The 27,884-nt window shown below is 35.9% G+C and overlaps 2 protein-coding genes across 8 annotated transcripts in view; one reads left to right on the top strand and one right to left on the bottom strand.

The window, feature by feature from the left end:
• The window catches only part of LOC111502472 (uncharacterized), a 99,029-nt gene that overhangs the window by 8,096 nt on the left and 63,049 nt on the right, over positions 1 to 27,884 (bottom strand). For 5 of the 7 annotated variants that reach the window (XM_023156558.2, XM_074182427.1, XM_023156559.2 and 2 more), the window contains 4 exons: positions 12,769 to 13,804; positions 6,893 to 7,144; positions 6,670 to 6,840; positions 2,116 to 2,187 (listed from right to left, as the gene is read on the bottom strand). In XM_023156558.2, coding sequence (XP_023012326.2) covers positions 2,116 to 2,187; positions 6,670 to 6,840; positions 6,893 to 7,144; positions 12,769 to 13,804 — 1,531 coding nt within the window. Of the gene's footprint in view, positions 1 to 2,115; positions 2,188 to 6,669; positions 6,841 to 6,892; positions 7,145 to 12,768; positions 13,805 to 24,400; positions 24,705 to 27,884 lie in introns of those variants that run through there. The other 2 variants (XM_023156562.2, XM_023156563.2) reach the window with 2 other exon arrangements.
• On the top strand, positions 14,310 to 16,708 carry LOC141485525 (uncharacterized). The gene is made up of 6 exons (XM_074182358.1): positions 14,310 to 14,773; positions 14,962 to 15,225; positions 15,376 to 15,447; positions 15,579 to 15,647; positions 16,291 to 16,386; positions 16,451 to 16,708. The coding sequence occupies exons 1-6, from the start codon at positions 14,633 to 14,635 to the stop codon at positions 16,706 to 16,708; spliced, it is 900 nt and encodes a 299-aa protein (XP_074038459.1). The 5' UTR covers positions 14,310 to 14,632.

The following is a 27,884-nucleotide window of genomic DNA, read 5'->3' as shown; positions in this document are numbered from 1 at the left end:
CTCAGTATTGTGTGTCCATACTTTTCAGTATGGACACTGTAAAACTACAAGTAGTTGGTTTTTGGTATAGTTATCTTCAAAATACAAATTTTTATCCATTCAAAAATTTAAAAATTTATTATTTCATCTTTCTTCGAATTTTTACTCGGTACTTTGATGAGCTGTCGCGAATGATAGGAAGCGTTGTCAAGAACTATTACACTATTCGCATCCAAATTTGGGATTAATGTGTTTTCAAACCATTCCTCGAAAATATTAGCTTCCATGTTCTTATGATGATAACATTACAATCCTCAAGTTTTTTTCCACATAATGTGAAAGAAAGAATTCGGAACCCATTCTTCACTTTCCCCTCAATGCACAATGATTGGTCGCGATCCTTAGTGTGCAGGCATGTTAGGCGAACACATCCTCGAACCATCAGTCTACCTTTTCGTAACTGTGTCGTGAGTCTATATTTAGTTATTTGTTCTAAGTATTTGTTACGCAATTCCACTATTCTTCTGCTTTCCATAACTGTTTGACGTTTGTTTATTATTCTAAATCCTAGTTTCTTCACCCAATTCTGAAGACTTTTGTTACAGTAGCTCACGTTATGGCCGGAAGTATTGAATTTCTTCCTAATGATTTCAGTTGTACGAATCTCATTGCTTTTGTAACAGTCGTATATTTTTTTAAAATGATTTTATTAGATGAACATCTGAAGATTTTGGTAATTCCGTATCACATCGCGTCTTGCGTTCATAAGGTTTGTTTTTAACTATTTCACGTACAGTTGAGAAAGGAATTTCGGTCAAATCTGATGTTGCTTGTAATAGTTTGTTTCCCTCGAAAGCAAACTTGAGATGAAGATTCTTATATACATTGAAACATACTCTCTGTTCATCAATATTCAAATAAATCCGAATCTTATTCTCTAGTATCTCTTTTTCGCATTGTTCACCATCGCTATTGGAATCACTACAAAGGAAAAAATATGCGTTGTTATCACACTCGTTATTATTACTATTAGTACTAGTCCAAGGACGCCACAACTTAAACAGATAACAAAAATTTTAAGTAATTATAACTGTCCCAATATCGAAATTCAACACTCAAATTGCGATCAGTTCCTGAACTGAACATTAACAACACGAAGTGTATAAACATCCTCACATTCTATTCGTCACCGTAATATGACTTCAAATTTGATTTTGTGACTCTTCAGCCAACATAAAACTCGATTAGTAAAAATTATCCAATACGAACCGTCAATTCTTCAGTGCACGTGCACTATATCGTAGCGGCATCATTTCTTTCTATTGGTTTTTTTGGCCTTTGAGTTCGCCGATAGCTTTAACTATTCACAATACCGGTTACTTCGGCTATACCAGGTCTAATAAATTTAATTTAGAAGTCGTATGATCTTCTACGCCGCCCATACCTTACTAGGAAATTGTCAACGTTCGGTAACTATTTAGTTTTTATGCCATTCGAGGTGACTTCGTACACGCACCTACTTGAGAATAAGTGTTTCCAAATTCAGTTGCTAAATTTGTAAAACATGTACGATGTACTGGGAACTGATGTAAAAGCAAATTTATTATCAAAACCCGCCAAGTTTTATTTATTTTCATAAAATTTTGTCTCGGTTTTCTTATTTATAACAACTACAGGTTCAAAAAATATTTGTGTACACCTAATTCTTGAAACAAAAAACATGAATCCTTAGAAAATAGATCACTACTGAAATTTATTATGGATCACCTTCCATGTATTTCGGTTATCAACACATGGCTTCAATGAAATAGGATTACAGGTAAATGGAACTTCAACCAGTGGCGTACACAAAATATTATTTCGAGGGTGGCTGAGCTTATAAAAATGATACATTTGACTGTTCAAACGAACGTGTAATGAAACAGGGACAACTCGAATAGTTCACAGGGTTTTAATTGTTTTAAACCTGTTCGTTACATTTCAATGAAATTGTTCATTTTAGGTCAACTACGATTTGTTAGAATATCTGAAAAACAAAATAAAAGGACCAATGTAGTTTCAGGATTTCTCTCGAATTAGTGAATTTCATTGTGACAGTTTGAAATATATTGATATGAAAAGAGTCTTGACACTTACCATATTTCTTCCTTTGGATGGTGAAGCTTCGAATTGTGTCTCCACTGGAGTTATTGTGATTTCGTTGTGAGCCTGAAAAATGTCATTGTTATTAGAATTAAAGAAAAAGAATAATAAGGATAATGATAATATTTACTCACAGAATAAAATATACGAAGGAGAAATATTTAAAATACCCCTGAATAATGCTGAAAGTTGATAATTTCTGATAATATAAACTATAAAATACAGTGTTGTACATAGATATTTCTACAGATACAACAAAGGAGGTTTTTACCTAACCTAACCTAACCTAACTTAACCTCGATACATATTATTCCTAATCTAGACAAACATCCACAAATTTACATGTCCGCGGTTTTCTATGTTGATGTTTTTCGACAGATCGAGGAAAAAATACTGAAACTCGGATGAAGTTTCAAAAAAATAATTGAAATTGTTTATTTTTTCGGGCCGTCCTCTGTTGTTAATACTTCCTGACGTTTCGCCGGTGCGAGTTTCTGTCATCTTCAGAGATTCGTATAATTACTTTCAAGTTTGAAGGTATACTTGCGCGCTTGTGCACGCAGGATATATTTAAAAGTGACCGGTGAAGGGGGGAGCTACTACTGAACAATAACGTGCGGGTTTTACGGCCGGTCCGATCTTCTCAAACGATCCGGGCATTCTCGCCTTATTGATTTTTTTTTGTAAAGCTGGCCTCCAAATGTTGTTGATCCGACTTGTTCCTTTCTTCCTTTTACAATTGTCATGCTTGTAGATTTCAACTGTCTGATGAAGTAACCAGTTGTAAAAGCCTGAGCTCTTCAGTACTGAGTGCGTACTCTGCCACAACTGATTTTTCGAGTGTCCCAATCTGCAGTTTTCGTACTCCACAAATCTTGTGCTAATCGACTTAGAGTAATGCCGAATTTTTTTGGTGGGCTCATATATTTTCCTTTTCAAGAAGACGGCCTTTACTGTCACTATGTTTTGGAATGGAGAATAGAAATACCTTTGTCTATGCCTCCTGCTTTGATCTAGATTTGGAATTGAATTTCGTCACCTTCTCGATGTACTATTTCGAGAACCTATCAACGAAATAAACCTTTGAGGTGTTTTACTGTTTCTTTTAGATGTCGTGGGGGCGCAAACTGTATCTGCTCGTTTCGTCAATAATGTAAATATTTCTCGCTTCCAACTGGAGTGGTGGTTCGAGCGCTGAGTCATTTGTCGGTGACGGTTGCCTTTCTCTGTGATTTAATTGGTCTCCAGTTCTTATCACCAGAAAGAACATCCAGAAATACTGGTTGCCTGCCTCAATATCCATCGCGAACTATATATTTGGTTTTGACTATTCAGATGCTCCAGGATATCATTCATACTCTTCGCAACGTATTTACTGATAGCATGAAGGATAGAAAGAACTTTGTCGTTGCCTCTTGCTATGACGTACATTCGGAATAAATTTCGTCACCTTGTCGATGTACTGTTCCGAGTACCTTTAGCGAAATAAACCTCTAAAGTTTTTTACTGATTCTTCTAGATACTGTGGGGCGCAGATCTTTTCCGCTAATTTCATCAATGATGCAATTATTCCTCACTTCTGACTGTGGTGGTGGTGGTTCGAGCGCTAATTCATTTGTCGGTGACGGTTGCCTTTCTCTGTGATTTAATTGGTCTCCAGTTCTTATCACCAGAAAGAACATCCAGAAATACTGGTTGCCTGCCTCAATATCCATCGCGAACTATATATTTGGTTTTGACTATTCAGATGCTCCAGGAGATCCTTCAGACTCTTCCGGACGTATTTACTGATAGCATGAAGGATAGAAAGAACTTTGTCGTTGCCTCTTGCTATGACGTGGATTCGAAATCAATTTCGTCACCTTCTCGATGTACTGTTCCGAGCACCCATTAGCGAAATGAACCTCTAACGTTTTTTACTTATTCTTCTAGATACTGTGGGGCGCAGAACTTTTCCGCTCATTCAACCAATTATGCAATTATTCCTCACTTCTGACGGTGGTGGTGGTGGTGGTGGTTCGAGCGCTAATTCATTTGTCGGTGACGGTTGCCTTTCTCTGTGATTTAATTGGTCTCCAGTTCTTATCACCAGAAAGAACATCCAGAAATACTGGTTGCCTGCCTCAATATCCATCGCGAACTATATATTTGGTTTTGACTATTCAGATGCTCCAGGAGATCATTCAGACTCTTCCGGACGTATTTACTGATAGCATGAAGGATAGAAAGAACTTTGTCGTTGCCTCTTGCTATGACGTGGATTCGAAATCAATTTCGTCACCTTCTCGATGTACTGTTCCGAGCACCCATTAGCGAAATGAACCTCTAACGTTTTTTACTTATTCTTCTAGATACTGTGAGGCGCAGAACTTTTCCGCTCATTCAACCAATTATGCAATTATTCGTCACTTCTGACGGTGGTGGTGGTGGTGGTTCGAGCGCTAATTCATTTGTCGGTGACGGTTGCCTTTCTCTGTGATTTAATTGGTCTCCAGTTCTTATCACCAGAAAGAACATCCAGAAATACTGGTTGCCTGCCTCAATATCCATCGCGAACTATATATTTGGTTTTGACTATTCAGATGCACCAGGATATCATTCATACTCTTCGCAACGTATTTACTGATAGCATGAAGGATAGAAAGAACTTTGTCATTGCCTCTTGCTATGACGTACATTCGGAATAAATTTCGTCACCTTCTCGATGTACTATTCCGAGTATCATTAGCGAAATAAACCTCTAACGTTTATTACTAATTCTTCTAGATACTGTGGGGCGCATATCTTTTCCGTTCATTTAATCAATTATGCAATTATTCCTCACTTCTGACGGTGGTGGTTCGAGCGCTAATTCATTTGTCGGTGACGGTTGCCTTTCTCTGTGATTTAATTGGTCTCCAGTTCTTATCACCAGAAAGAACATCCAGAAATACTGGTTGCCTGCCTCAACATCCATCGCGAACTATATATTTGGTTTTGACTATTCAGATGCTCCAGGAGATCATTCAGACTCTTCCGGACGTATTTACTGATAGCATGAAGGATAGAAAGAACTTTGTCGTTGCCTCTTGCTATGACGTACATTCGGAATAAATTTCGTCATCTTTTCGATGTACTGTTCCGAGCACCCATTAGCAAAATGAACCTGTAACATTTTTTACTTATTCTTCTAGATATTGTGGGGCGCAAATCTTTTCCGTTCATTTAATCAATTATGCAATTATTCCTCACTTCTGATGGTGGTGGTGGTGGTGGTTCGAGCGCTGAGTCATTTGTCGGTGACGGTAGCCTTTCTCTGTGATTTAATTGGTCTCCAGTTCTTATCACCAGAAAGAACATCCAGAAATACTAGTTGCCTGCCTCAATATCCATCGCAAACTGTATACTATTTGGTTTTGACTATTCAGATGCTCCAGGATATCATTCATACTCTTCGCAACGTATTTACTGATAGCATGAAGTTTGACGTCAGGATGTACCAAATTTTCAATTGCTCTTGTTCAGTTGTTAATTGACATATAAACCGGAAAATTTTGTGGGATACTTGGGAGATGATTTACTTTTATAATATATTATTTTCAATAAAAAACTAAATTAGCCTGAATGAGCCCTTTATTCCTCGCTTCTGACTGGGGTGGTGATTCGAAAGTTTATTCATCTGTCGGGACACCTTGGTGAAAACTTACCAGAATATTCCACCCCATTAACTGTATTTTTTTGAATCGATCAATGAATTGTCCTGATGAGTCTTTAACGTAAGTTTCAGTATGGCTACATGAGGTTGTAGTAGCGTAACGAGATACTCAGCTAGTGCATACCTTGGTGAATCCGAGGCACTAACAATTGGACTGAGGCTTCGTGGATTTTCGGTAAGCCTCACAAACTTGGGGGTTTGTAAGGCTGAGGAGTTTCAATGGCATTCTACTTCCTGCTAACAATAGTTTTCTGAATGTCGCCTGGTATCTATGACACCTTGATGAAGTGGTTGGTACTCTGGAGTTGTGCTTTTGTGGAAACTTGGGACAGCTTCCTGTACACTATTGGTTAAAGAAGGTCGGTGATTTTTCTGTCATATTCTGTAGGTGCATTGCCATTGTCTGCAGGCAGAATGATGATTTTGGAATCGGGATTCAATGTTTCGAGAGTTACATTTTCTCCTACAGTAAAATTGCTGGAGGTGACTTGACCTTCTTCACTATCTTGGCGAATTCAATTCGTTTTTCCGCCGCTACAGAGTCAGTAATAGCAATCATAACCTAAAACCTGATGATACCAATAGCAGAACTCGCACTGAAAGGGTACTTTTATTCTATTGTGAAATGAATTTTTTCAATACTAAAGGGGGTATGTGTATTTTTTATTGAGATAGTGGCTTGAGTATGATATTTACTTTCATTCTGATCGACTTTTAATATGCATCTCGGATATTCGTACACACAACTCAATGGAAATAATAGGACATATAGAATTGAATACTTTCTGTACAGACACTGCACTTTTCAGTCAGGAAACGGCTAATAAGATTTCAGCAATGCGAAATATTCTTACCTTACTGCTTGATAATATTTCAGATATCGACATATTGGAAGGATGAATCGTCGTGTTAGAACCTGCCGTGGGAGTGGAAGTTGCGAGGTTGTTGGCAGCTCTTTCAGGCGCTGTCAAAAGTCGAGCCAGTGTTGGACTGAACGAAGACTTAGAGGTCTGCTTTGGAGGAGTCTGAAAAAATCAGGATCTGATATTGCTCTAACACACCGTTGACTACACATACCTTTGTCAATATACCATGTAAAAGGGAATTTGTTGGAGTTGATGGGGCTGTTGGTGCTGAAGTTGTAGGAACTGGATGAACTGTGACTTCTGGATATGGCGGCGGGGGTTTTATGGCATTCTGGATAAGCTCATTTCTTTCGCTCTGCGACAATTTGGCGAACTGAACGAGCATGTCCTTGAAGGATACACCATCTTGAGAATTGGCAGCTGATGGGTCCACGGTGGATGGCCTTCCGCCTTCTTGTCTATTCTGAAATTGGAAAAATGCATAAATTTACAACTTCTGTTACGTCTTTTTCCTATGTACATTACAGAGATGTTTCCAGTGAAGTCCAAGAACCAGGAAAATTGTTCTGTTCCTGAATCATGGGAAAGTTTATTTGAACCAAGTCTCCAATTCAAAATTAGATACTTGCAGAACTACGGAACTGATATAGAAAATATAACTCAAAAAATAATTTTTAGTGCAGATATTTACTGATTTCATAACGAATGGGGTCATACAACAATCAGGGGAGGGCACGGATACTTGATCCGCCTAAAAATCTCTCCTAATGACTCATTTGCCGCATGTTTAGAATTGTTATTGAAAATGAAAGATAATTTTATTCGAAAATAGTGAGCACTACCACACAGAACATTTGAAGTTCAAATTCTTGTACAAATAATCAAAATCGAAAGTTGTACAGAACTCTTCATTTTGCGCAGATTACGGAAAAAATAGTAAAAAAATTCTAACACCTATAGATAAGTCACAAATTTCACCTGAAATTTTCTCATTATATTATATAGCCTATACAAGCGGTAAATTGAGTCTGAATGATGGAGCTTTTATTATGAACAAGTTACTACACAATGTAGCTACAGGCAGTGACTCGATCAGTGTGGAGCCAGCCACTGTAGTGTACACATCAAACAGTTTTGTGCTACCGTTTTGAAAAGAAATGGCTACTAGAAGATGTGTTAACTCTCCTAACAGTTTCTGTTATATTTGTGGGTCTTATACCATCAAGAAGCAACGACGGACTATTTCTAATTTTGTTCAGAAGGTATATTTTGCATACTTTGGTATTGAATTAGGGCACCAAGATAAATCTTGAGCTCCCCAAATAGTGTGTTCTGTATGTGTTGAAGAACTTAGACAATGGTTTCAAGGTAAGAAAAAATCATTTCGTTTTGGAGTACCCATGGTTTGGAGAGAGCCTGAAAATCACAGTGATGACTATTATTTTTGTTCTTGTTCAGTGCAAGGTTTCAATTTAAAAAACAGAAAGAAAATTTCATACCACACCAACATATGTTCAGCTGTTCACCCTGTTTCTCACGGACCTCTAACTTGCCTATTCCTTCACCTCCGGATACCTTGGATAACATTTTAGACGAGTTAGACGCAAAAACACATAGTAGCAGTAGCGAAAGTGATGACAGCTACGATCCAGGTACCAATGACCCTGAACTTTTCTCTCAATCAGACTTGAGCGATTTAGTACGAGATCTGGGCCTCCCAAAGGACTCAGCAGAAGTTTTAGGGTCAAGACTTAAAGAAAGACATATGTTAGCCTCCGGTGTTCCATTTTCATGGTACCATGGAAATGTTCAATATAACGTATGAACCAGAGGAATGGAGACTTTTTATCGATTCATCAAAAAGAAGTTTGAAAGCTGTACTTATTCGCAATGGAACCAATATGCTCCTGTGCCTGTTGGACACTCAGTCCATTTGAAAGAATGCTACGAAAATCTTGAATTTTTTCTTAATAAGCTCAGCTACTCTGATCATAAGTGGACCATTTGTGGAGACTTGAAAGTTATTTCAATGTTGCTAGGTCAACAAAGTGGTTACACTAAGTTTCCATGATTTTTTTGTGAATGGGACAGGAAACAACACTATGTCAAGCAGGTGTGGCTAATAAGAAAGGGTCTTATTCCAGGAGTTAAAAATGTTGAAAAACAAAGTTCAGTGGATCCTAAAAAAATCTTACTTCCACCACTCCATATTAAATTGGGGCTAATGAAACAGTTTGTGAAAGCATTAGACAAAGAAGGAGACTGTTTCAAGTATCTTTCTGAAAAGTTTCCTGGTCTATCCGATGCTGAACTAAAAGAAGGAGTCTTCGTTGGACCTGACATAAGACAACTTTTGAAAGATGAAAGCTTTGTCACTAAAATGGAAATAGAAGGAAAAAATTCCTGGAATTCATTTAAACTTGTTATAACAGGCTTTCTTGGAAACAAAAAGACCCAAACTACAAAACTTTGGTTGCTGAATTGATACAAAACTACAAAATGTTGGGCTACAACATGAGTGTCAAAGTCCATTCCCTTCACTCATATCTGGACTACTTTCCCGAAAATCTAGGGGCTGTAAGTGAGGAACAAGAAGAACGATTCCATCAAGACATAAAAGAAATGAAACGCAGATACCACGGTCGGTGGAATGTTAACATAATGGCAGACTACTGTTGGATGTTAAAAAGGGAAAATTCACAAGAACACATCCGAAAAAGTACCAAAAGAAGCTTTGACGATAAAAGAAAATTTTTTATAAAGACTTATAATCATTTTGCAAACACTTGTGTATCACTATTATGCTTATTTTAGCTATGTAGGTAGCATTGTTTTTTTGCTTTCACTTCATGTTAAAATAATAAAAATAAATCCACAATTCCTCGTTTTTTTGTACTTTTTCAATTATTTCATTCTTATTTTGTAGGCAAACCTTACGTGGTAGATAAAAACAAATGTCATTTTTGTAGTCAGCGCAAAAAACTACATAAAGATCAGTTAATGAAGTCAAAACAATTTTTTTTAAGTTTTTTTTGCAGACCTGTGCAATTGAATTGCAGACCTGTGCATTTCGACATCTGTCAAACCACCATGGACGAATATAGCATTTAACAACACATGCAAATTCAACGGATTCGACTTGTGTGTTCGCTGAATGGGCTCTGGAGCAGTTAGCAAACTGATCCTAATTTTCATCGAAAAATTAATTATCTTCAGCAATGAGGTCCATTTCTGGATGAATGGGTAAGTGAACAACAAAATGTCGAATTTGGGATGATACCAATCTACATGAGATCCAAGAGCGCCCAATGCATCCTGAAAAAGTCACTGTTTGGTGTGGATTTTGAGCTGGTGGCATCATCGGTCCATATTTCTTTGAGAAGAATGTTGGCCAGCTCATCACTGTCAACGGCAAGCACTGTAGGTCGATGATTACTAACTTCTTTCGGCCTGAACTGGATGATCTGGACACCAACGACATGTGGTTTCAACATAACGACACTACGTGCCACACAGCTCATGCCACACTAGATATTCTGCACGAGACGTGGAGGTGATGTGCGAATTGCCCTTGTTAGAATTCTTCTTGTTGGGTTTCCTTAAGTCGCAGGTGTATGCGAATAAGCAACTACAGCAGTCCTCAAAGCCAACATAACCCATGTCTTCGGTCAAATTCAGCCAGATTTACGCGCCAGAGTCGTGGAAAACTGGACGTTTCGGGTGCGCTCCAGCCAGAGAAACCGTGGCAGACATTCGAAAGATACATACATAATGGCATCAATAGGTCTTTCAAACGAATAACAAATTTCGATGATATCTCACACAGACTTTGTTTCATTTAAATTTAAAGATAGGAAGAGCATAATGAAAGACTCTAGAGTTTTAGATGGCATATATGATATATTTTTTATATATTTGAAGTAACTCGGGGATAGCAGAAATTCATGAAATAAGCCCAAGTCAAGGCTGTTCGAACAAAACCATAATTGTCAAGTAGGAGAACACTTCGAAATCGGAGAAACTCAGTCAACAGTCAGTCCTATAAAGTTGAGAGCATTTTAAGGACAAACAAAGCGAGGCAGAACGGGTGTTATAGTTTTCCAGACCGTCTGAGGGAGTGAAAATGGGGTGGAAAGTTGAAAAAATCGTATCTTTGAAAATTGAATGTGTACACCTACGAGTTAATTTGTCATTCATTTTTATAGTTTCGATCACAGGAACAAAGCGTTAGACTATTTGGCAACACTGTGCTATTGCACTCCACACCACGGATCTAGGCAAATATTTTTCCTACCAACTATCTATGGATAATAGATATAATGAATAATATTTTTGAACTGGTGAATGCGACGGTATGAACTTAATTCATAGATTATTCAATCTGTCAACTGAATATTTGAAAATATGATTTTTTCAACTCTCCACCCCAATTTCACCCCCTCAGACGGCCTGGAAAACTATAACGTGAAGTTTTTCTTGTCGAATAGATCATCAGGAATAACATATTTCAATTTTTTAGGTGTACAAAGTCGAATTTTCATTTTACGATTTTTTCAAATATTTCCACCCTATTTTCACCCCTTCAGACAGTTTAATAAACTAAGACGATTCTTTTTTTCATTAAATCAGTCAATAAGCGTATCATATTGAGAAATGGTAGGTGAAAAAATGACAATTCGATATATTTTTCTCAGTGTACTTTGTGGATGTGGATAACTTCACACCCGTCGAGGCAGAGACAATAACAACCTCTCTCTCTCTCTAATAAGGAGACATAGGTAGGTAGGTAGGTCTAAAGTGAGTGGGTCTATTCGACCATCCACCGCAACCCACAAGGGTTTATTGTGGCTCACACCTACTAACACTCGATCAAATAAACCCAGCTTCTTAACGAAGCCGATCGATTAATTTGTATGATGAATGGTCTTTCAGGTCAGATGGTGAGAGTACGGATCTGCCGAACTCAAAGAACCTGATTCGGTCCTCAGCGGGGCAGGCACAAAGTATATGCTCTGCTGTCTCATCATTTTCCAGACAGAGGCGACACACACTGTCTCTGCATATGAGATTCAAATGACAGTGACCTGTAAGAAGGCCTGTTAGACATCGTAGTTCATCCCTACTATCCAACAACTGTTTGAAATCAAGCTTCGAAGGGTGAATAAACGCCTTGGAGTGAGCCAATCCTGCTGGAAGATTCTGCCAGAAGTCCATAAATCTTCTTGCCATCCAGGTGTTCAGTGTTTGTTTGGCAAAGCGCAATGCGATGCCAATGACAGGCTCTGGTCCAATGAAGCTGCTTGCAGCACCCTCCTTTGCAAGAGAGTCCGCAGCTTCATTGCCTTCCAGGCCAGTATGGCCAGGAATCCAGACCAGAGACAATCTATTAAGTTTTCCTATCGAAGAGAGTCATTTTTGGCAGTTTGCTACCAATTTAGACGTTGCTCAGTAGGAGCCAAGAGCCTCCGACGCCGCTTGACTGTCCGAGAATATTTTTATTGATTTGTGAGTGAGGTTGGATTTATCCAATCTGTCCGCACACAATTCAATAACGTAAATTTCCGCTTGAAATACAGTCGCATAAGTTCCTAGGCAGGTAGATAACTCTGTCCTGGGTATGCGACTGAAAACACCTGCACCAGATCCGGAAGGTGTTTTTGATCCATCTGTGAACCAACAACTATCTGCTCTTAATATTTCCTTCTCCCGGAGGATCCGGGAGGAATACATTAACAATGAATATCATTTTCAGAAAGGAGGATGGTGCAGAGCTCATCACATATAAAATACTTCCCAAATTGAACAGAAGATGGAACTTTAGAGACCATTCGAATAGCTACAAATTGACAAAGGCTAGCGGTTTACAATAGTATATACTATATAGTAACACCACATCAAAGATGAACGTTAAAAGTTAAGGAGAAAGAGAGCCAAGTAGTTGAACCAATCGTGCAAATGCAAATGCAAGTGCAAAATTATCTTTTGAAACATTCATAATCACAGTTTCAGTGAGAACTATATGGAATTCTGTGTACCAATATTATCAACGGAATTCAATATATCTCAAACCCATTTCACAGAACTTACCATATTTATGGTGTTTAGCAGCACATTCAGCTCATTTTTGACATCGGAACCTTGTCTGACTTGCGAGCCACTGCCTAATGCCATAGAAGAGAAATTCAAGATACTATTCGAATATTTGTGTGACCCATCGGGCTGCCTAATTCTTCTACCTCGCCGTGGAACAACTTCGGGATGTCTCTGCCTATAATCAGCAATAATTGACTGCACGTCCAAGGTGAGTCGTTTTCCTTGACGCAAGTCAGCTGCTCCGTTCGTTTCTAATGAGTTCTGCTGCGGTTTCGGCATTAAGTTCCGGTTTTTGGCGTTGTTCCCATTCAAGGTGATACTAGGGATGCGCAAGGCCGACCTAGGACTCGTTAAGTTGGATTTCAGAAAGTTCTGGGATAGGCTGTTCTTCGAACGCTCGTCAGTATGTTCGTTTTGAGATTCGTTACGCAGATCAGAATAGTCTGACTTCTCGTTCATCAGCAAGAGTTGCCTTTTCCGCTGCATTCTCAACAGGAGTTCTTCCTTCAGCTTCTTCAGATGGATGATGTTGTTCCACTCTCTTTCCTTCTCCTTGGCGAGTTCATTCAAGGTTTTAACTTCTGCTAGAAGTTGTTCGCTGTAGGAATTCAGTTGCTCCAGGCTGTTGCAATCCGCCATGTTGATGAATTCGTTGAGAATCTTGTCGCGGGATGCAAAATTCTCGTGGATCTCGGCACGCAGTCTTTTCACGGGAAACTCGTCGTTTTCCAACTTTCTCTTGCTTGGTTCCGCGTTCGGAGAGCTGGAATTGCTGTAGGTCTCCTCCACTGTTTCTGGCTCCGCTTTGATTTCTGCCGCTTCTTCATTCTCTCTGGCTTCGTCCATATGTTTAACGTCCTTGTCGTTTTCAGTTTTCACTTCCTCGTCAGGTTCATCTCTTGGTTTTTCTTCAACATTCGTTTCGGATTTCGGTTGAGATTCATCAGTACGCTGCTCGGCATGTCCGGGAGAGGAGGGCTGGACATTGCAACCTTCTCGTACGTCTTCCATTATCTGCATTTTATTCAAGCTGAAACAAACAGTATAAATAGAATAAAAGTATAGAGATCGTAGAAGGTATTAAAAAGTTACAAAGTTTTCCTTAAAAATGGAAATTCATCAATAAAATTTCGAGGTCTTTTAGTGTTTCTCTTGACAAATTATGTTCACCATCGGACAAACATGATTATAAATTATGGAAAAATGTAATAGTAGGATACCTTCAGTTGATAGTTTTTTAGCGATAATGATAGTGGAAGAAAAAGTTCTAGGTACAGAAGTACAGAGAAAAAATAGGAGAGTCTTCAATATGCTAAAGATCTGACATCATTACTTTTTTCATGAAATTACATGAATATCCTTAAAAAAAAAGAACACAATTGACAGAAGGAAATAAATTGAAAGCAATAAAAATAGCGACTTGCAAGATAAGGAGGGAAACTTCAACAAACATAAATAAACCAGGAAAAACTTAATGAGTGAGGGGTAGAAAACCACAAAATATATCATAATAATGACATAATGACAAAATTCTCATTCAGAAATGAATAAAACTAACGGCCGATTTCATAATCAATATCTAAAGTCCACTTTACCGAAAGGAGACTTTACACTAAAGTCCCCTTTAAAGTAGCTGTTGCCGTCATTTGGTTTCATAATTAATATTAAAGTGCCCTTTCCATAAAGTATCTTTTAAGTAATTTTTAAGATGTTGGTCAACCTGGAATTCATGGATTTTGACAAGATTTGTCATATTTGACGAGTATTTAAGTTCAGTGTTTGAATAAGTAAGGTTAAGAGTTGTGGTGTTTGATGTTTTTGTTATTTGTATTTGTGAGGACGATTGATTTGGACTGAAATGGAAATGGTAAATAATAATAAGAAAGTTCGCTCGTCAAATTTTTCTCGGGAGGAAGAAATGAATTTAATACAAGAAATTGAAAAATTCAAGCATATTTTAGAATGCAAAACTACTAATAAAGTAACGAATGCAGAAAAGGTATGTATTACAAGTACAAGCAATTTTTTGTGTGTATTTTATTTATTGTAGAATACATGTTAATGTAATCATAACCCTAATTTTACTTCATCAAGGGTGAAGGGTGTGAGCTTGAAATAATAAATTAAAACTATATATATCTATGTAGTTAGATACCTCAATATTAATAAATTTAAATATGATTTTAGGAAGAGGCATGGCGCAAAGTACTTTCCAGCTTCAACTCCAGAAATATACAAGTGAGAAGTATATCTCAGATTAAAGCAAAATTTGATAATCTGAAAACAAAAGCTAGAAAGGATGTGGCGAAACAAAAATCATATATGACGGGAACAGGGGGTGGTCCCGCAATAAAAATTGATTTAGATCCTGTAACAGAAGCAACCCTAAATATAATAAATATGAAAACGGTGGTGGGTTTGAATAACAGCTTGGATAGCGATTTCATAAATGTAATTACATTTTTTTATAACCAAATCATTTTGTTTTAACAGTTACCAAACTAAAATTTGTTTAATGGTTAAAAACATTATTTCTTTCATGATTTTATCTGTATTGGTTAGGGCAATAAAATTAAATATTAATTGTATGTGGTATTATAGGATCTTGGAATGGATGCATCATCTTCAGTTTTAAAGGAAGAACTTCTAAAAGAATATCCTCAACAATTTGTTGTAAGTAAATAAACCGTTTTTTAAATGATAATATATTAGCAACCTGTTAATAGTTGTCAAGATAAATTTGTTATTTTTTGTCTTGGGAACATACTTGTATAATATTAATTATTCTGAATATATTGTTACAGGATTCAGAAATGACAATAATTGCAGCAGGAGAAGCCAAAGATGAAATGTCAGAGATTTCTACGCAATCAGTAAGTTATAGATTTTTTTCACTACTAATCCATAGTTCGGAAAGACCTTTTATTTTGAATTGAAGGGTTTATATTTTTAGGAGTGATTAATTTTTGGGAAAGAAATTTTTTGGCTTTCTACTACTTCTTCTTGATACAAAAATTATGTGGGAATCTTCCAAAGAAAGGAAAGAAGTAATCAATTTGAAAATAAGTAACTCTATACATGGATGTGTACATCATGCAAAGAAACATCTTTCAGATAATAACTGGAAGGAAGTCCTCCTGAAACAGCTATTTTCATATAAACATTGAATTACATTACAAAGTATCTTCTGTATAATTCAGTATTGTTTCGAAAGAATTTTTTTCTGTCGTGTAATTCAATGTTCATATGAAAGTAGCTGTTTCAGGAGGGCTTCCTTCCAGTATGTGTCTGAAAATTGTTTCTTCGCATGATCTACACATCTATGTATAGAGTTACTTATTTTCAAATTGATTACTTCCTTCCTTTCTTTCGAAGATACCTACATTTTTTTTTGTATCAAGATGGAGAAGTAGAAAGCCAAAAACTTTTTTTCCCAAACCTTTTAATTTGTTATGCTGATTAAAGCTAATATTTAAGTTAGGACCTCAAAAAATGTAATAGTACATTTGCTTTTAGATAGTACCTGAATTTACTGAAGAAATTGTATTGGAGGAGAACCAGATATCACCTCCTACATCAGTGACACCCTCAGGGAGCATGTCTAGTAAAAAAGTGAGTTTTGAATTGTGTGTGGTACAGTTGTAATTTTTATTATATAACTCTTGTCTGTTCCCAGCAAACGCATATTAAGAAAAAAATCGATTGGAGTAGTTATGCACCTAATAATTTAAAAAGAAAAGCCAACGGAAAACTACACCCAACCAAAATAAACCCGTTATATAATGCAAAAGAAGAGTATTATAAAAAGAAAAAGGAGCTTCTTGAAAAAACGGTAGAAGCAGAGGAGAAGGAGAGATCAAGGAGAAGAAGAACATTTAAAAAAAATGACTTTATTGGATTTAGAAATCAAATTAAAAGAAAAACAATTAAATAAATTAAATGTTTCATAAAACTGATTTTTAATTATTATTAGTATTTACAATCTAGCAAAATGTTCATTAATTATCAAATTCCTTATATTTTCTGCTATATTTGGATTATTTTCCATGGGGGGTAATACATCCTCATCGTCTTCCTCTATTTCATCTTCTTCAGTAAAGTTATCATTCATATCAATGGCAATGTTATGAAGAACTGCAGTTGCGACTATTACTGCCATTGTGGTCTCTAGTTTTAGTCTCATGCCAAACCTCAAAACGGGAAATCGTCTTTTCCATAAACCGTATTGACGCTCTACTACATTTCGAGTCCTTATTATAGACTCATTGTATAAATTTTCAGCAGGTGTTCTAGTTTGTTGTAACTTAGTCATAAGATATGGCTTTAGAGAATATCCACTGTCACCAATTAGCATATACTGACCAAATACACCATTTTCAAATTTTTGCTTTAAACTGCTATTATTAAAAATTGTTTGGTCATGCACCGATCCTGGCCATCTCACAACAATATCTCTTATTTTCAATTTAGCATCGCTTACTGTCTGAACATTTAATGCAAAATAAGATTTTCTACATCTGAATATTTCTGCATCATTTCCACCGGGAGAATCAATTTTAACTAATGTGCAATCAATTGCTCCAATGGTCTTGGGAAATGAAGCTATTTCATAAAATTTTTCAACTGCTTCTTCCAATTCCCTTTTATTTTCATACATGCGAATGTGTTGTCGGGCTAGTGAGGCAATAGCAATAGACACCTTTTTGATAATCCTGCTAGCTGAACTTCTAGACACTCCCATAAAATCTGATACGATTATTTGCATATTTCCTGATGCGTAGAATCTTAAAGTCAACAATAATTGTTGTAATGGTGTAATGCACCCACCTCTAAAAAATAAATAAATTTTTTTATAATTCTGTTAATAATACAAATTTTACAACTTACTTATTAGTAGGTAACTGAATTTGTTCTTTTATTTCATCTAGTAGATACAAAACAGTTTGTTTTTTTAAGCGAAAACATTGGTAAAAGTCAAGCTCATCATATTTTTCGAAGCAGTCTGTTCTTTTCCTATACACTTTTGGTCTTCTAGTATAAATAAATTCTTCATCAGATGAACTTGAGCTAGACGTTTCAAAATTATTCATATTTTTATGATTATTATGGCTAAACGAACACAAAACTAGCAAACGTAGCGAGTAGCACAACAAATAACAATTATTAAAATTGAGGTTATGTTGTAGTTAAATGACACTTTAGCGAGTTGAAGTAGAGAAATCGACACTTTAACTTTGAAGGACGTTTTTGGCTTAAAGGACACTTTAACTTGGTTATGAAATCAAAAATATTTATTAAAGTATCATTTAAAGTTAAAGTAACCTTTATGTTTCTTTATGAAATCGGCCGTAACATAAAAATATTAGAGGTAGAAAACTGAGACATACAGGGTGTTTCAAAATTCGATCCTCACCATTGGGGTCTCGGAAACTATGAGAGATAGGAAGATGGTTGAATTGGGGCAATGGCGCATTTACCTGACTAACAATATGCTGTTGAGAAAGTTCTGAAATTCCGAGTATATCCGGAGATATCCGGGAAAAAGTGAAATTTCGGAAAATGGTATTTATTTTTTTCTAGCTTTATTTTTCGAAGGATACTCTGCTACATAATGTTGTTTTCAGATTTGATATACGACGTTTCGTCTTCCGGTCACCATCATCAACTTTATTTTGTCTTATGGGCGCTACATTGAACTCTTTCTGTTTTGAATAGAACCAAATTTTACCTTTTCAATGATGTGTCATAAGTTATCATTCTTTTTAGAAAAATTGAAGATACTGAAAAACAATAATTTTTATTATAATATGCTTTGACTTTGATGTTTCTAAATTCGACTTTCAATTTGTTACACTCAGTGAAATTTTGTTATTGTACAAGTCATTGAATTTTTGGCGAAAAATGGCTTCCATGAATTAACAAAGAAGAGATTAAGAAATGTATTTAAACTTGTATCCCCAAAAGACGACAACCACATCGAACTATGTTCAAGTTATTGGATCAAAAAAACACCGAGTTTGGTTCGTTTGAAAGCCAATGAAAAAATACGGAGACAGAATAGAATAGAATTTTGAACAAATAACAATAATTAAGTAAAATGTAAAGACAAAAGTAAATTACAGCAAATGCTCAAAATGCTGGCCTTGTTCATGATAACACAACTGTGCCCTTCTTCGAATATTATTCACTGCACGATTAATTTCTCTTCTCCTCAATTTTCCGAACTCTCTAACAATGCTGTGTTGAAGGTCCTCAATATTTTGATATTTCCTCTGATCATAAACTCTATTTTTCAGGGGACCCCATAAGAATGTATCCATACCACTTAGGTCTGGAGACCTTGCTGGCCACCTCACCGGCCCATTATCTTGTATATATACAATATTTTTTATTTATTTTTTCGAGCTTGAATGGAAGAGCAACTTCTGATTGAGTCATTCGTGACAAGATCAGAAATTGAATTATGCCTTTTGATAGGTACGTGGGTGGATTGTATATATTGTATGCCATATATTGTATTTTTTTTTCTTACCTATCAATAAAAACAATTATTAATATTATTATCATTATTATTGAGTACATTCGTGGATTCTACAAAAAGTTCTAAGAATAATGTGCTTTTAGTTGAACCACCATGAATATATATATATATATATATATATATATATATATATATATATATATTGTTATTGCGCATTTTTCATTCATTTAACGTAAAAGTATCGTAGGTGTTTACGAAATAGTTTTATCAGTTGATAACAAACATTAGTATGTAAACATGCAAGTAAACTGATCAAACAGACTAAGTTCGCAGGAACTTCATTATGCAATAGAAATATCGTTGATTGCGGAACGTTTCAACTCTATAGTAAGCATTCATCTTTACATCACAGAGATGGCGTTGATAACACAGTAATTGTGCTGCCTGTTACTTAGGTTAGGTTGAAATGCACGATTAACTCGTCGATCAACAATATATTTTTCATCCGCATATATTTCAAAAGCCCCCGCTTCACAATCAAATCATAAAACAACTCGACAGTTGAATAAAACTTGATTTTGCACAATAAACGTCATTATTATTATTATTATATAACTATCACACATATGCTATCAAAAAGGAATATGTCTATAGATTCAACTTATTACTTTCTGAATATGAATGAGTCTGCATGTAGATACAATATTTTCTGTTATTTTGAAGGAATTGATGTAAAAATCATTGATGGAAAAATTATTGATGGAAAATATTTTTCACGAAAATTTCATCATTTACCATTTTCATAACTAACAACGGCAGTAATGATTGTTACTAAGATGCAGTTTCTCGTCATCTATACTATCTATCCATCTATCTATACTAATAAAAATGTGAAAGTTTGTAAGAATGAATGTAAAAATGTAGTAGTTTGTGACTCTTTCACGCCTAAACGACTAAACGGATTTAGATGATACTTTACATAAATACAACTCATACATCAGAACAACATATAGGCTACAATTTACAGAGGTTTTGTGTAATTTTGGTCATAATATAACGATAAGTATTAAGTAAGTCTGAAAAATGCTTGCTCCATGAGAGCTACTTTGGCGTGCGCTGCCTATACCATTGGAGTTACATGCAGATAATGTATAGGTACAGTAAAATTGTTTATTTCGAATAGTTCTTAACAAAAGTCCGCGATAACATATATCTACCTCTCATGTGGTAGCCACTATATGCAAAATACTGTGCCATAAATACAATTAAATTGGATTCTTTTTTTACAATGCAAATTTTAGAATATCTGTCAAATTGTTAAAAAAAATTGATACAATTGTCGTTTTAAGTATTCAATATAGATAAACATTGTCTTCTACACTGAGTAATTTGGACGAATCGTTCAAAAGGTATAACAATAAGAATAACTTGACGCAACGCATTAAACCATTGCGCGTCGCATCTACTGTAAGATGATGGGGACGATGCGCGGGGGTAGAGGGGCGGTCTGAAAGATGAAGCGCCATCGCCGAGAACGCAACCCGAACGCGGGCAGACGTCGTTGACGGTTATGTTAGTTTTGCGAATTTCTTTATAGGTCACGTAATTCGATTCGAAGTTATTCATTAATTAGTGCAGTTGGCATATTTTTTTAGTTGATGTATTTTAAAAGTAAGAATATAAATTACTAGCTATTGCCCGCTCTTATATTGACGTACAGCCAAAGCTACTGAATCTAGAATCTTGAAATATGCAGGTAGGTTCTTTGTATAGCATAAATAAGCATCAAGAAAGGGAATCAGGAATTTCCATCCAAGGGAGAAAAATAGGGGTGCAAAAATTGTATTGAATTTCGTCAGTTCTGAAGTTGGAAACCTGAAGTTTTGGGTTGATAAAAAAATATTGTAACTATTTCTTTAAAATGGCCTGTCACGAAACTTAATGTGACAAACCAAATTCTACGCGAGTAAAGCCGCGGACAACTAGTTTAATAATAAATATTCCATAAAGGAACGTACAAGTCTGATGTGCAGAAAAATTGTCCGATGTTTTCGTGTTTATTAGCCGTATTCTGCAGGTTTTCATGTCTGGCGTTTCGTCTGATATTGAGGTAGACTACAGAGAACTACCTTGCTGCAATGCGCGAACTCAAAATGGTACTGGTTCGTTTGTACCTGATTGGTCAATTATTGGAAAACCTTTTTGTGTTATGATCACAACCGCAAGGAAGAAAGCTTAAACATCAACAAGACATGGATCCCGGCAGTTCCTCATATTTTTTAAAGTGTATATCATCAATTTTTCAGTCGTTCAAATTGATTAGTTGATAATTTTTTTTCATGATCAGATTTGTGATTCCTCAACGGGATAACAATAATTTTTCATTATAATTCATTCAATTTTTCATCGAGCTGGGAGTTAAAAAAACAATATGTATGTTGTTTCGTTTACTTTTTTCTAACTCTCATAATTTTGTTTTCCACCTCGGAAAATTGAAAAGGTGATGATCAATATAAGGAATAAACAAAAATCATCAGAACTTTATAATGTTTCCAACAGGCTAACTGTTGCCATTTTTGCTAATATTTTCTTCACGTAGAACGTGGATAAATCGATTTCCATATTACTCAAATATTGAGGCACAGAACAACTCAAAACTGATTTTTTTTATGAAAATTACAACGAAAAATATTTCTCCTTATTGCTTAAGGATCAAACGTTACGTTGATCACGTAAGTATTGTCGTTTGAGCGAAATCTACAGTGAAACTAACACATTTGAAAATCAGTGGAGGAAGAGTTGAAATTTGTTTTTATTTAGGGTGCCATGTCATAGCTGGCATTGAAAATTTCTCGATTAGTCGCGATCCTTTGTTTGCAGGCATATTAGGCGTACACCTTCTCGAACCATTAGTCCACCCTTTCGTAACTGTGTCGTGAGTGTCATACCAAGTTTAGTCCAAATAGAAAATTTGCCGTTGTTCTTATCTATATTTAGTTATTTGTTCTAAGTAGTTGTTACGCAATTCCACTATTCTTCTGCTTTCCATGAATGTTTGACGTTTGTTTATTATTTTGAATCTGAGTACTAGTTTCTTTGTCCAATTCTGAAGAGTTTTGTCACAGCAGCTCACGTAATGGCCTGAAGTATTCAATTTCTTCCTTATGATTTCAGTTGTAGGAATTTCATTGCTTTGTAACAGTCGTATATTGTTTTCTTCAATGATTATATCAGATGAACATCTAAAAGTTCTAGTTTGTTCTTGACTATTTTACGTACAGTTGAGAAAGGAATTTCGGTCCAATCTGATGTTGATTGTAATAGTTTGTTTCCCTCAAAACCAAACTTGAGATATAGATTCTTATATACATTGAAACATACTCTCTGTGTTTCAATATTCAAATGAATCCGAATCTTATTAACTGGTATCTCTTTTTCGCATTGTTCACCATCGCTATTGGAATCGCTACAGTGGAAAAAGTCTGCGTTATTATCACACTCGTTATTACTACTAGTACTTGTCCAAGGACGCCACATTTTAAACAGGTAACAAACAATTTAAGTAATTATAACTGCACCAAAATCGAATTTCAACATTCAAATCGCGATCAGTTCCTGAACTGAACAAGACGGTAATGTAACCATCCCCACATTCCCCGATTTCTATTCGTCACCGTAACATGACTTCAAATTTGATTTGTTGACTCTTCAGCCAATCATAAAACTCGGTTAGAACAAATTATATTTGTACTTCAATATAAAAAAACAAACCTACTCACCTTCAGCTGTAATATTAACAATGTATACTTGAATGGACAAATTCTTGAGAATAAAAAGCAATCCAAATTCCTGGGAATCTTCATGGATTCCAAATTAAAATTTGATCAACATATTTTAGCTTTGAATAAAAAATTGGCATCAGGATGTTTCAAATGAGATATGGTGTTGCCCATGGACGTAGAAAAATACTACGTCCATGGTGTTGCCTTCTGGGGATTTTGCAGTCAACAACTTTTTCATTCAGTGTTTGTTTTGCAAAAGCGAGCTGTTAGATACTTATGCAAGGTGGGAGTACGTGAGTCATGCAGACCATTATTTTTGAGAGAAAAAATTCTCACTGTTACTTGTATTTTCATACTTGAAACTGTTTGCCTGATTTACAAAAAACATAACATGGTTGGAACTCCGGAACCTACAAATTACATAACCCGGCAAGTAACTGAAAATAAAATACATCTTCCTGTTTCAAAAACAAGCCAGACAAAGTATTCTTTAATTTATGAAAGTAAAAAGCTGTATAATTACATACCTTACGAAATTAGGAAGGAAAAAGATACAAGAAGTTCAGAAATCTTGTTGAAGATGCCCTTGCAACTAAAGCGTACTACAATCTTGATGAATATTACAATGGAACTTTGCTGTGATTTAATATAGGTGTTTTATTGTTGTTTATATTGACACCTATAGTTTAAATTATGTTATACTGGGATATATATTATTTTATTGCCATGGCACGTGAACATAAGTATGTTCAAATTGTATATATTTGTTATTTACATCTTTTGAAAGGGACTATACACACTTTTTATCTGCAATTTGTTGAATTTTATTTTCTATTGTTACTTATATTTCATCTATTAGATATGTGAATTTAGTTTTGCTCAAATTGTGTTTCTGTGTATTTGTGTTTTAGAATTGTTTCTTTTCTCTTATTCTCTGAAGTGGTATATATACCAGATTTTTTACCAAGCCTTGTCAATAAGATTGTATTTTCTTGGACAATAAAGTATATGTCAATCTATCCAATACGAACCGCCAAGCCTACAGACCACGTGGAGTAGTTCGCTGCCGGTTCATTTCTATGTATTGGTTTTTTGGCCTTTGAGGGTGCCGCCAATTTAAGAGTTCACAATATCGTTTACTTCGCCTATACAAAGTCTTTGAAATGTTCAGTTGATGATAGCAGTGACTGAATTATTCGTGGCACGCCACTGAAAATAGTTATTAATTTAGTCACTTCCGATCCGATAATAGGGCATTGTTGAAATTCCACTTCTTCTCAAATCCGTCCGCCAAACTACAGCGCATTACCAGCTCTCTACGCAAACAGTATGTATGTAATTTCAATAAAGTTCGAATATTTACCCACATCAAACAGCTCCTATCCCGTTTTCGCTCGCACTCGCATGTGCTGTTATCTATGCACCACCGACCAACAAATCACCCAAAAATTGCCGCATTTTTCTTCTCCGGCTTTCGCACAAGCGAAAAAAAAATCCACACCGCCACCACAAAGAAAACAATTCGTGGCGTCACAAAAACAACCGACGGTCGCCCCGTGTTGTCGAGAACACGTGCGAATTGCGCTGCTGCGACACAGAATAGGCGAACATGCGACGCGGGAGACTGACCTGGCAGCAGGAAAGCATCGAAATAGCGAAAGCATCGAAGGCGGCTTCGGCTTGCACTTTCCGAGGACGCGCCGGCGGAGGACGTGAAGTAGGTCGACGGACAAACGACGATCGCCCGGTCACGGACCTTCGGGGGAAATGAACTGAAGCAGCGGCGGCGCGGAAGTTAGGGCTAGCTTGGGGTGGTTTCAATTTGTTTTGCAGCAGTATTGCGTCATTCATTCGTAATTTATTAGTATTTGAAAAACTGTCATCATTTTTCTTTATAAATTACGAAGGCGCACAGGAGCAACATATGTTTATTACTTGTTTCTTGGAAACTCCAATTTCAAACTCGAAATTTTCGACTTTAATTAACAAATTGTGACTAAGATTCTCGAAATGTCGAGGTAAAAGTCAAAATGTGATAAAAATGTGGCCCTTCTGCGCTTCCAAAATACATATAAATGAGAGCTGGATATTTTTGAAAGCAGCCTTTGGCATGATGGTGAAATAAAATCAATCAAGCGAAGTGACATCGCTACCGAAGGTGAAATTCATACGCTAGCGAAATGCATGCATTTTTGAGAGGCGCAAAAATTATAATCATTTTACAAATCATGACGAATCCATTATATGGAAATTCACTACATGATATTCATTTTTCTTCAACTGAGGTGTGTAATATAGTCCCAAGTTTTGAAAATAAGGTTAATTCCAATAATCGAAAGGAAATAATTTTTCTGTAGGTTCACACTATTGTCATCAATAACATACGAATTTAAAAATTATTCATTCAGAAATGTATAACCAAATGTTTCAGTTCTGAGTGTTTGTAAGGCTCGTCAAAAACGTTAATAATTGAGAATTTATTTTCATTTTCTGAAGAAATTTCGAAGTAAAATAAACGACTGTAATAATAATATTCATAATACTAATAATATTAATAATAACTTTATTGACAGAAGAAACAGCGATATATAATTCAAATTTTAAATATGTTTTGAAAGATGTTGTATGTGAATAAAGCAGTGAACGATTAGTATTAAGATACTTGTTTCGGTAAAATAATGTACATGAATTAAATTGAAATTCATGTATCTAAAAATCATAACTGGAGATGTAAATATAGTAATATGACAATGAAAATGAAAGATCTAATCTATGGAATATCCAATTAGGCTCAGTCATGGAAGTTGTGTAAGGTTCAGGTAAGTATTTAAAGTCTCTCTAGGTTTCTGAACGTTGCTTCCTTTCGGCGCATTTGTCCATCCTCCTCCTATCAGAATTGATAGGAGCTTCGTCGAGGGTGCGCAGCTATCTTGCTCGCAGAAATGCTGCCACCCCTTTTTTATCTAAACTTTTTATTATATAAAAAAACACTTAATAGTTTTTGGAGACTTCAAGACTTTTTACACATAATTAACACTTATATTTGGTAAAATCCTGTCTCCACGTGGACATCCGGTCCACTCCAGCCTCCAACCGGCGTGAATGGGGACAGGTGTTATGCAAATCCACTATAACACTCCCACGTGGACATCCGGTCCACCCCGGCCTCCAACCGGCGTGAATTGGAGTGCTGTTTCTCTTCAACACTTATAGACTGTTCACACACACAAACTTAGTTTCGTCTCCAACTATGGCGTCTGCGAACCTTCTTTGTGGACGGTCGCTGTCGGCACGTCCGTCCACCACCACGTCAGAAACGAAACTTGAGTTAAAGTCTCAGTTCAACAACTGTGATGATGTAACATTTGTGATTTTTTGCAGTATATTCTACTCGACATTCTTAAATAGTGACTTTTTTTTAAGTACAGAATTATGAAACTGTTACAAAACACATGAAAATGTTAGTTTTGAGAAAATTATTTTTTGTGCACGGATGGGTGAGTACATTTCGATTTGAATTTTCTGGGTGAATTGGTTTTCACTTGCATTCTTGTTGCCCTCTTATTTCCAAACTAGCCGGTGTTTGCACACTGTCTTGTTTTTCAATAGCGATCTATTGTTTCATATTTAACAACCAAACCAAATATGTATATTATTAAAAGTTTAAGCACCTTCGTGAATAGCAAGTATTCCATATCTTATTTTACCCCCCATAGCTTTCCATAGGTAAGCATTGATACCATCTCAGCATTTGTTGTACCTATATATTGACGTCAAAGTTTTAGAGGTCGTAGTGCGTATATCTGGATCCTTTTGACCAATACCATTATGGTTGATTAGAATGGGCTTATACCTCGCTCCTCTTACCAAATGTATCTTAGTATAATATTCAAGGCTTGTCCTGAAATAAGATAGTTGAAGTCATCTGCTTAGCCCATTACATACCATTTAGGTTTATTTTTCTACTATTTCCAATTATTCAATTGAAGGACAATTTTTTTTTGATTATTGGCGTTCTCCTGATCATCAAACTTTCCAGAGTTTCGTGGGACCACACAATCTACTTAATGGTTTCGATTTTGATTTCGTTTGTCGGTTGGACCTGTAACTTGGTTCAAATGGTTTTCGCAAAAATACCATAAAAAAAACTATACAACAACAATGTCTTCCATTCCAGGGTGTTATACAAATTGCAACAGTTGTATCTTGTCCCACTGAAGTAATAAATTCAGTCCCCAGTCCCCCAGTTTCACAAATGAAGGGATTTTGTACAACTATCAGCAATGCAGAGCGAGTGCCAAAAGTTATGGAAATATAAATCACACTGCTCAAATATTAATACAAAATGATTGAGATATAGAACGTTTTAATAAAATACCGGTGGATTTCATAATCAATACCTAGAGAAAAAATCCACGATGTCCGACTATGAATGCATCGAACTTGAAATTTCATTGCCCAAAGCAATAATTAAAATAAATTACTAACAATGGGTTTCGGATAATGTAGTTTTAATTTGCAGTGAACGTGCATTATAACGATATAAAAACAAATGTTCAGGCAAAGCATTTCAGAGATTCCTCCGCGAATGTAGGTCGATTTTTCAATTTGAATATGACTAACGAAATTGCTCTAGATATGAGATAATTGTTAGACAGTTAGACAGTGTATTGAAGACCAAATAATGATAATAAGATACAATGACGTGAAATCTAATTCATATGAGGTTCAACTAGGGGTGTTATACGGATCGGATTTTGGACCACTTTTCTTTGCTCTGTATGTAAATTTTACTTCGACTTACCACAGATGCCTATATCACCTCGAATTTCATTGTTCAAGAACTC

The sequence above is a fragment of the Leptinotarsa decemlineata genome, unplaced genomic scaffold (assembly GCF_025532065.1).
Source record: "Leptinotarsa decemlineata unplaced genomic scaffold, Ldec_3_MD MMD2_tig00026328_RagTag_RagTag, whole genome shotgun sequence".
NCBI classification, from domain to species: Eukaryota; Metazoa; Arthropoda; class Insecta; order Coleoptera; family Chrysomelidae; genus Leptinotarsa; species Leptinotarsa decemlineata.
This window is presented reverse-complemented; position numbering and strand designations above follow the sequence as displayed.

Bases quoted from the DNA above. Each gene is read 5' to 3' on its own strand.
- LOC141485525 (XM_074182358.1), top strand. From the start codon at position 14,633: ATGGAAATGGTAAATAATAATAAGAAAGTTCGCTCGTCAAATTTTTCT. The intron at 15,448-15,578 runs GTAAGTAAATAA...ATATTGTTACAG, and splicing joins AATATCCTCAACAATTTGTT to GATTCAGAAATGACAATAAT. The intron at 15,648-16,290 runs GTAAGTTATAGA...ATTTGCTTTTAG, and splicing joins CAGAGATTTCTACGCAATCA to ATAGTACCTGAATTTACTGA.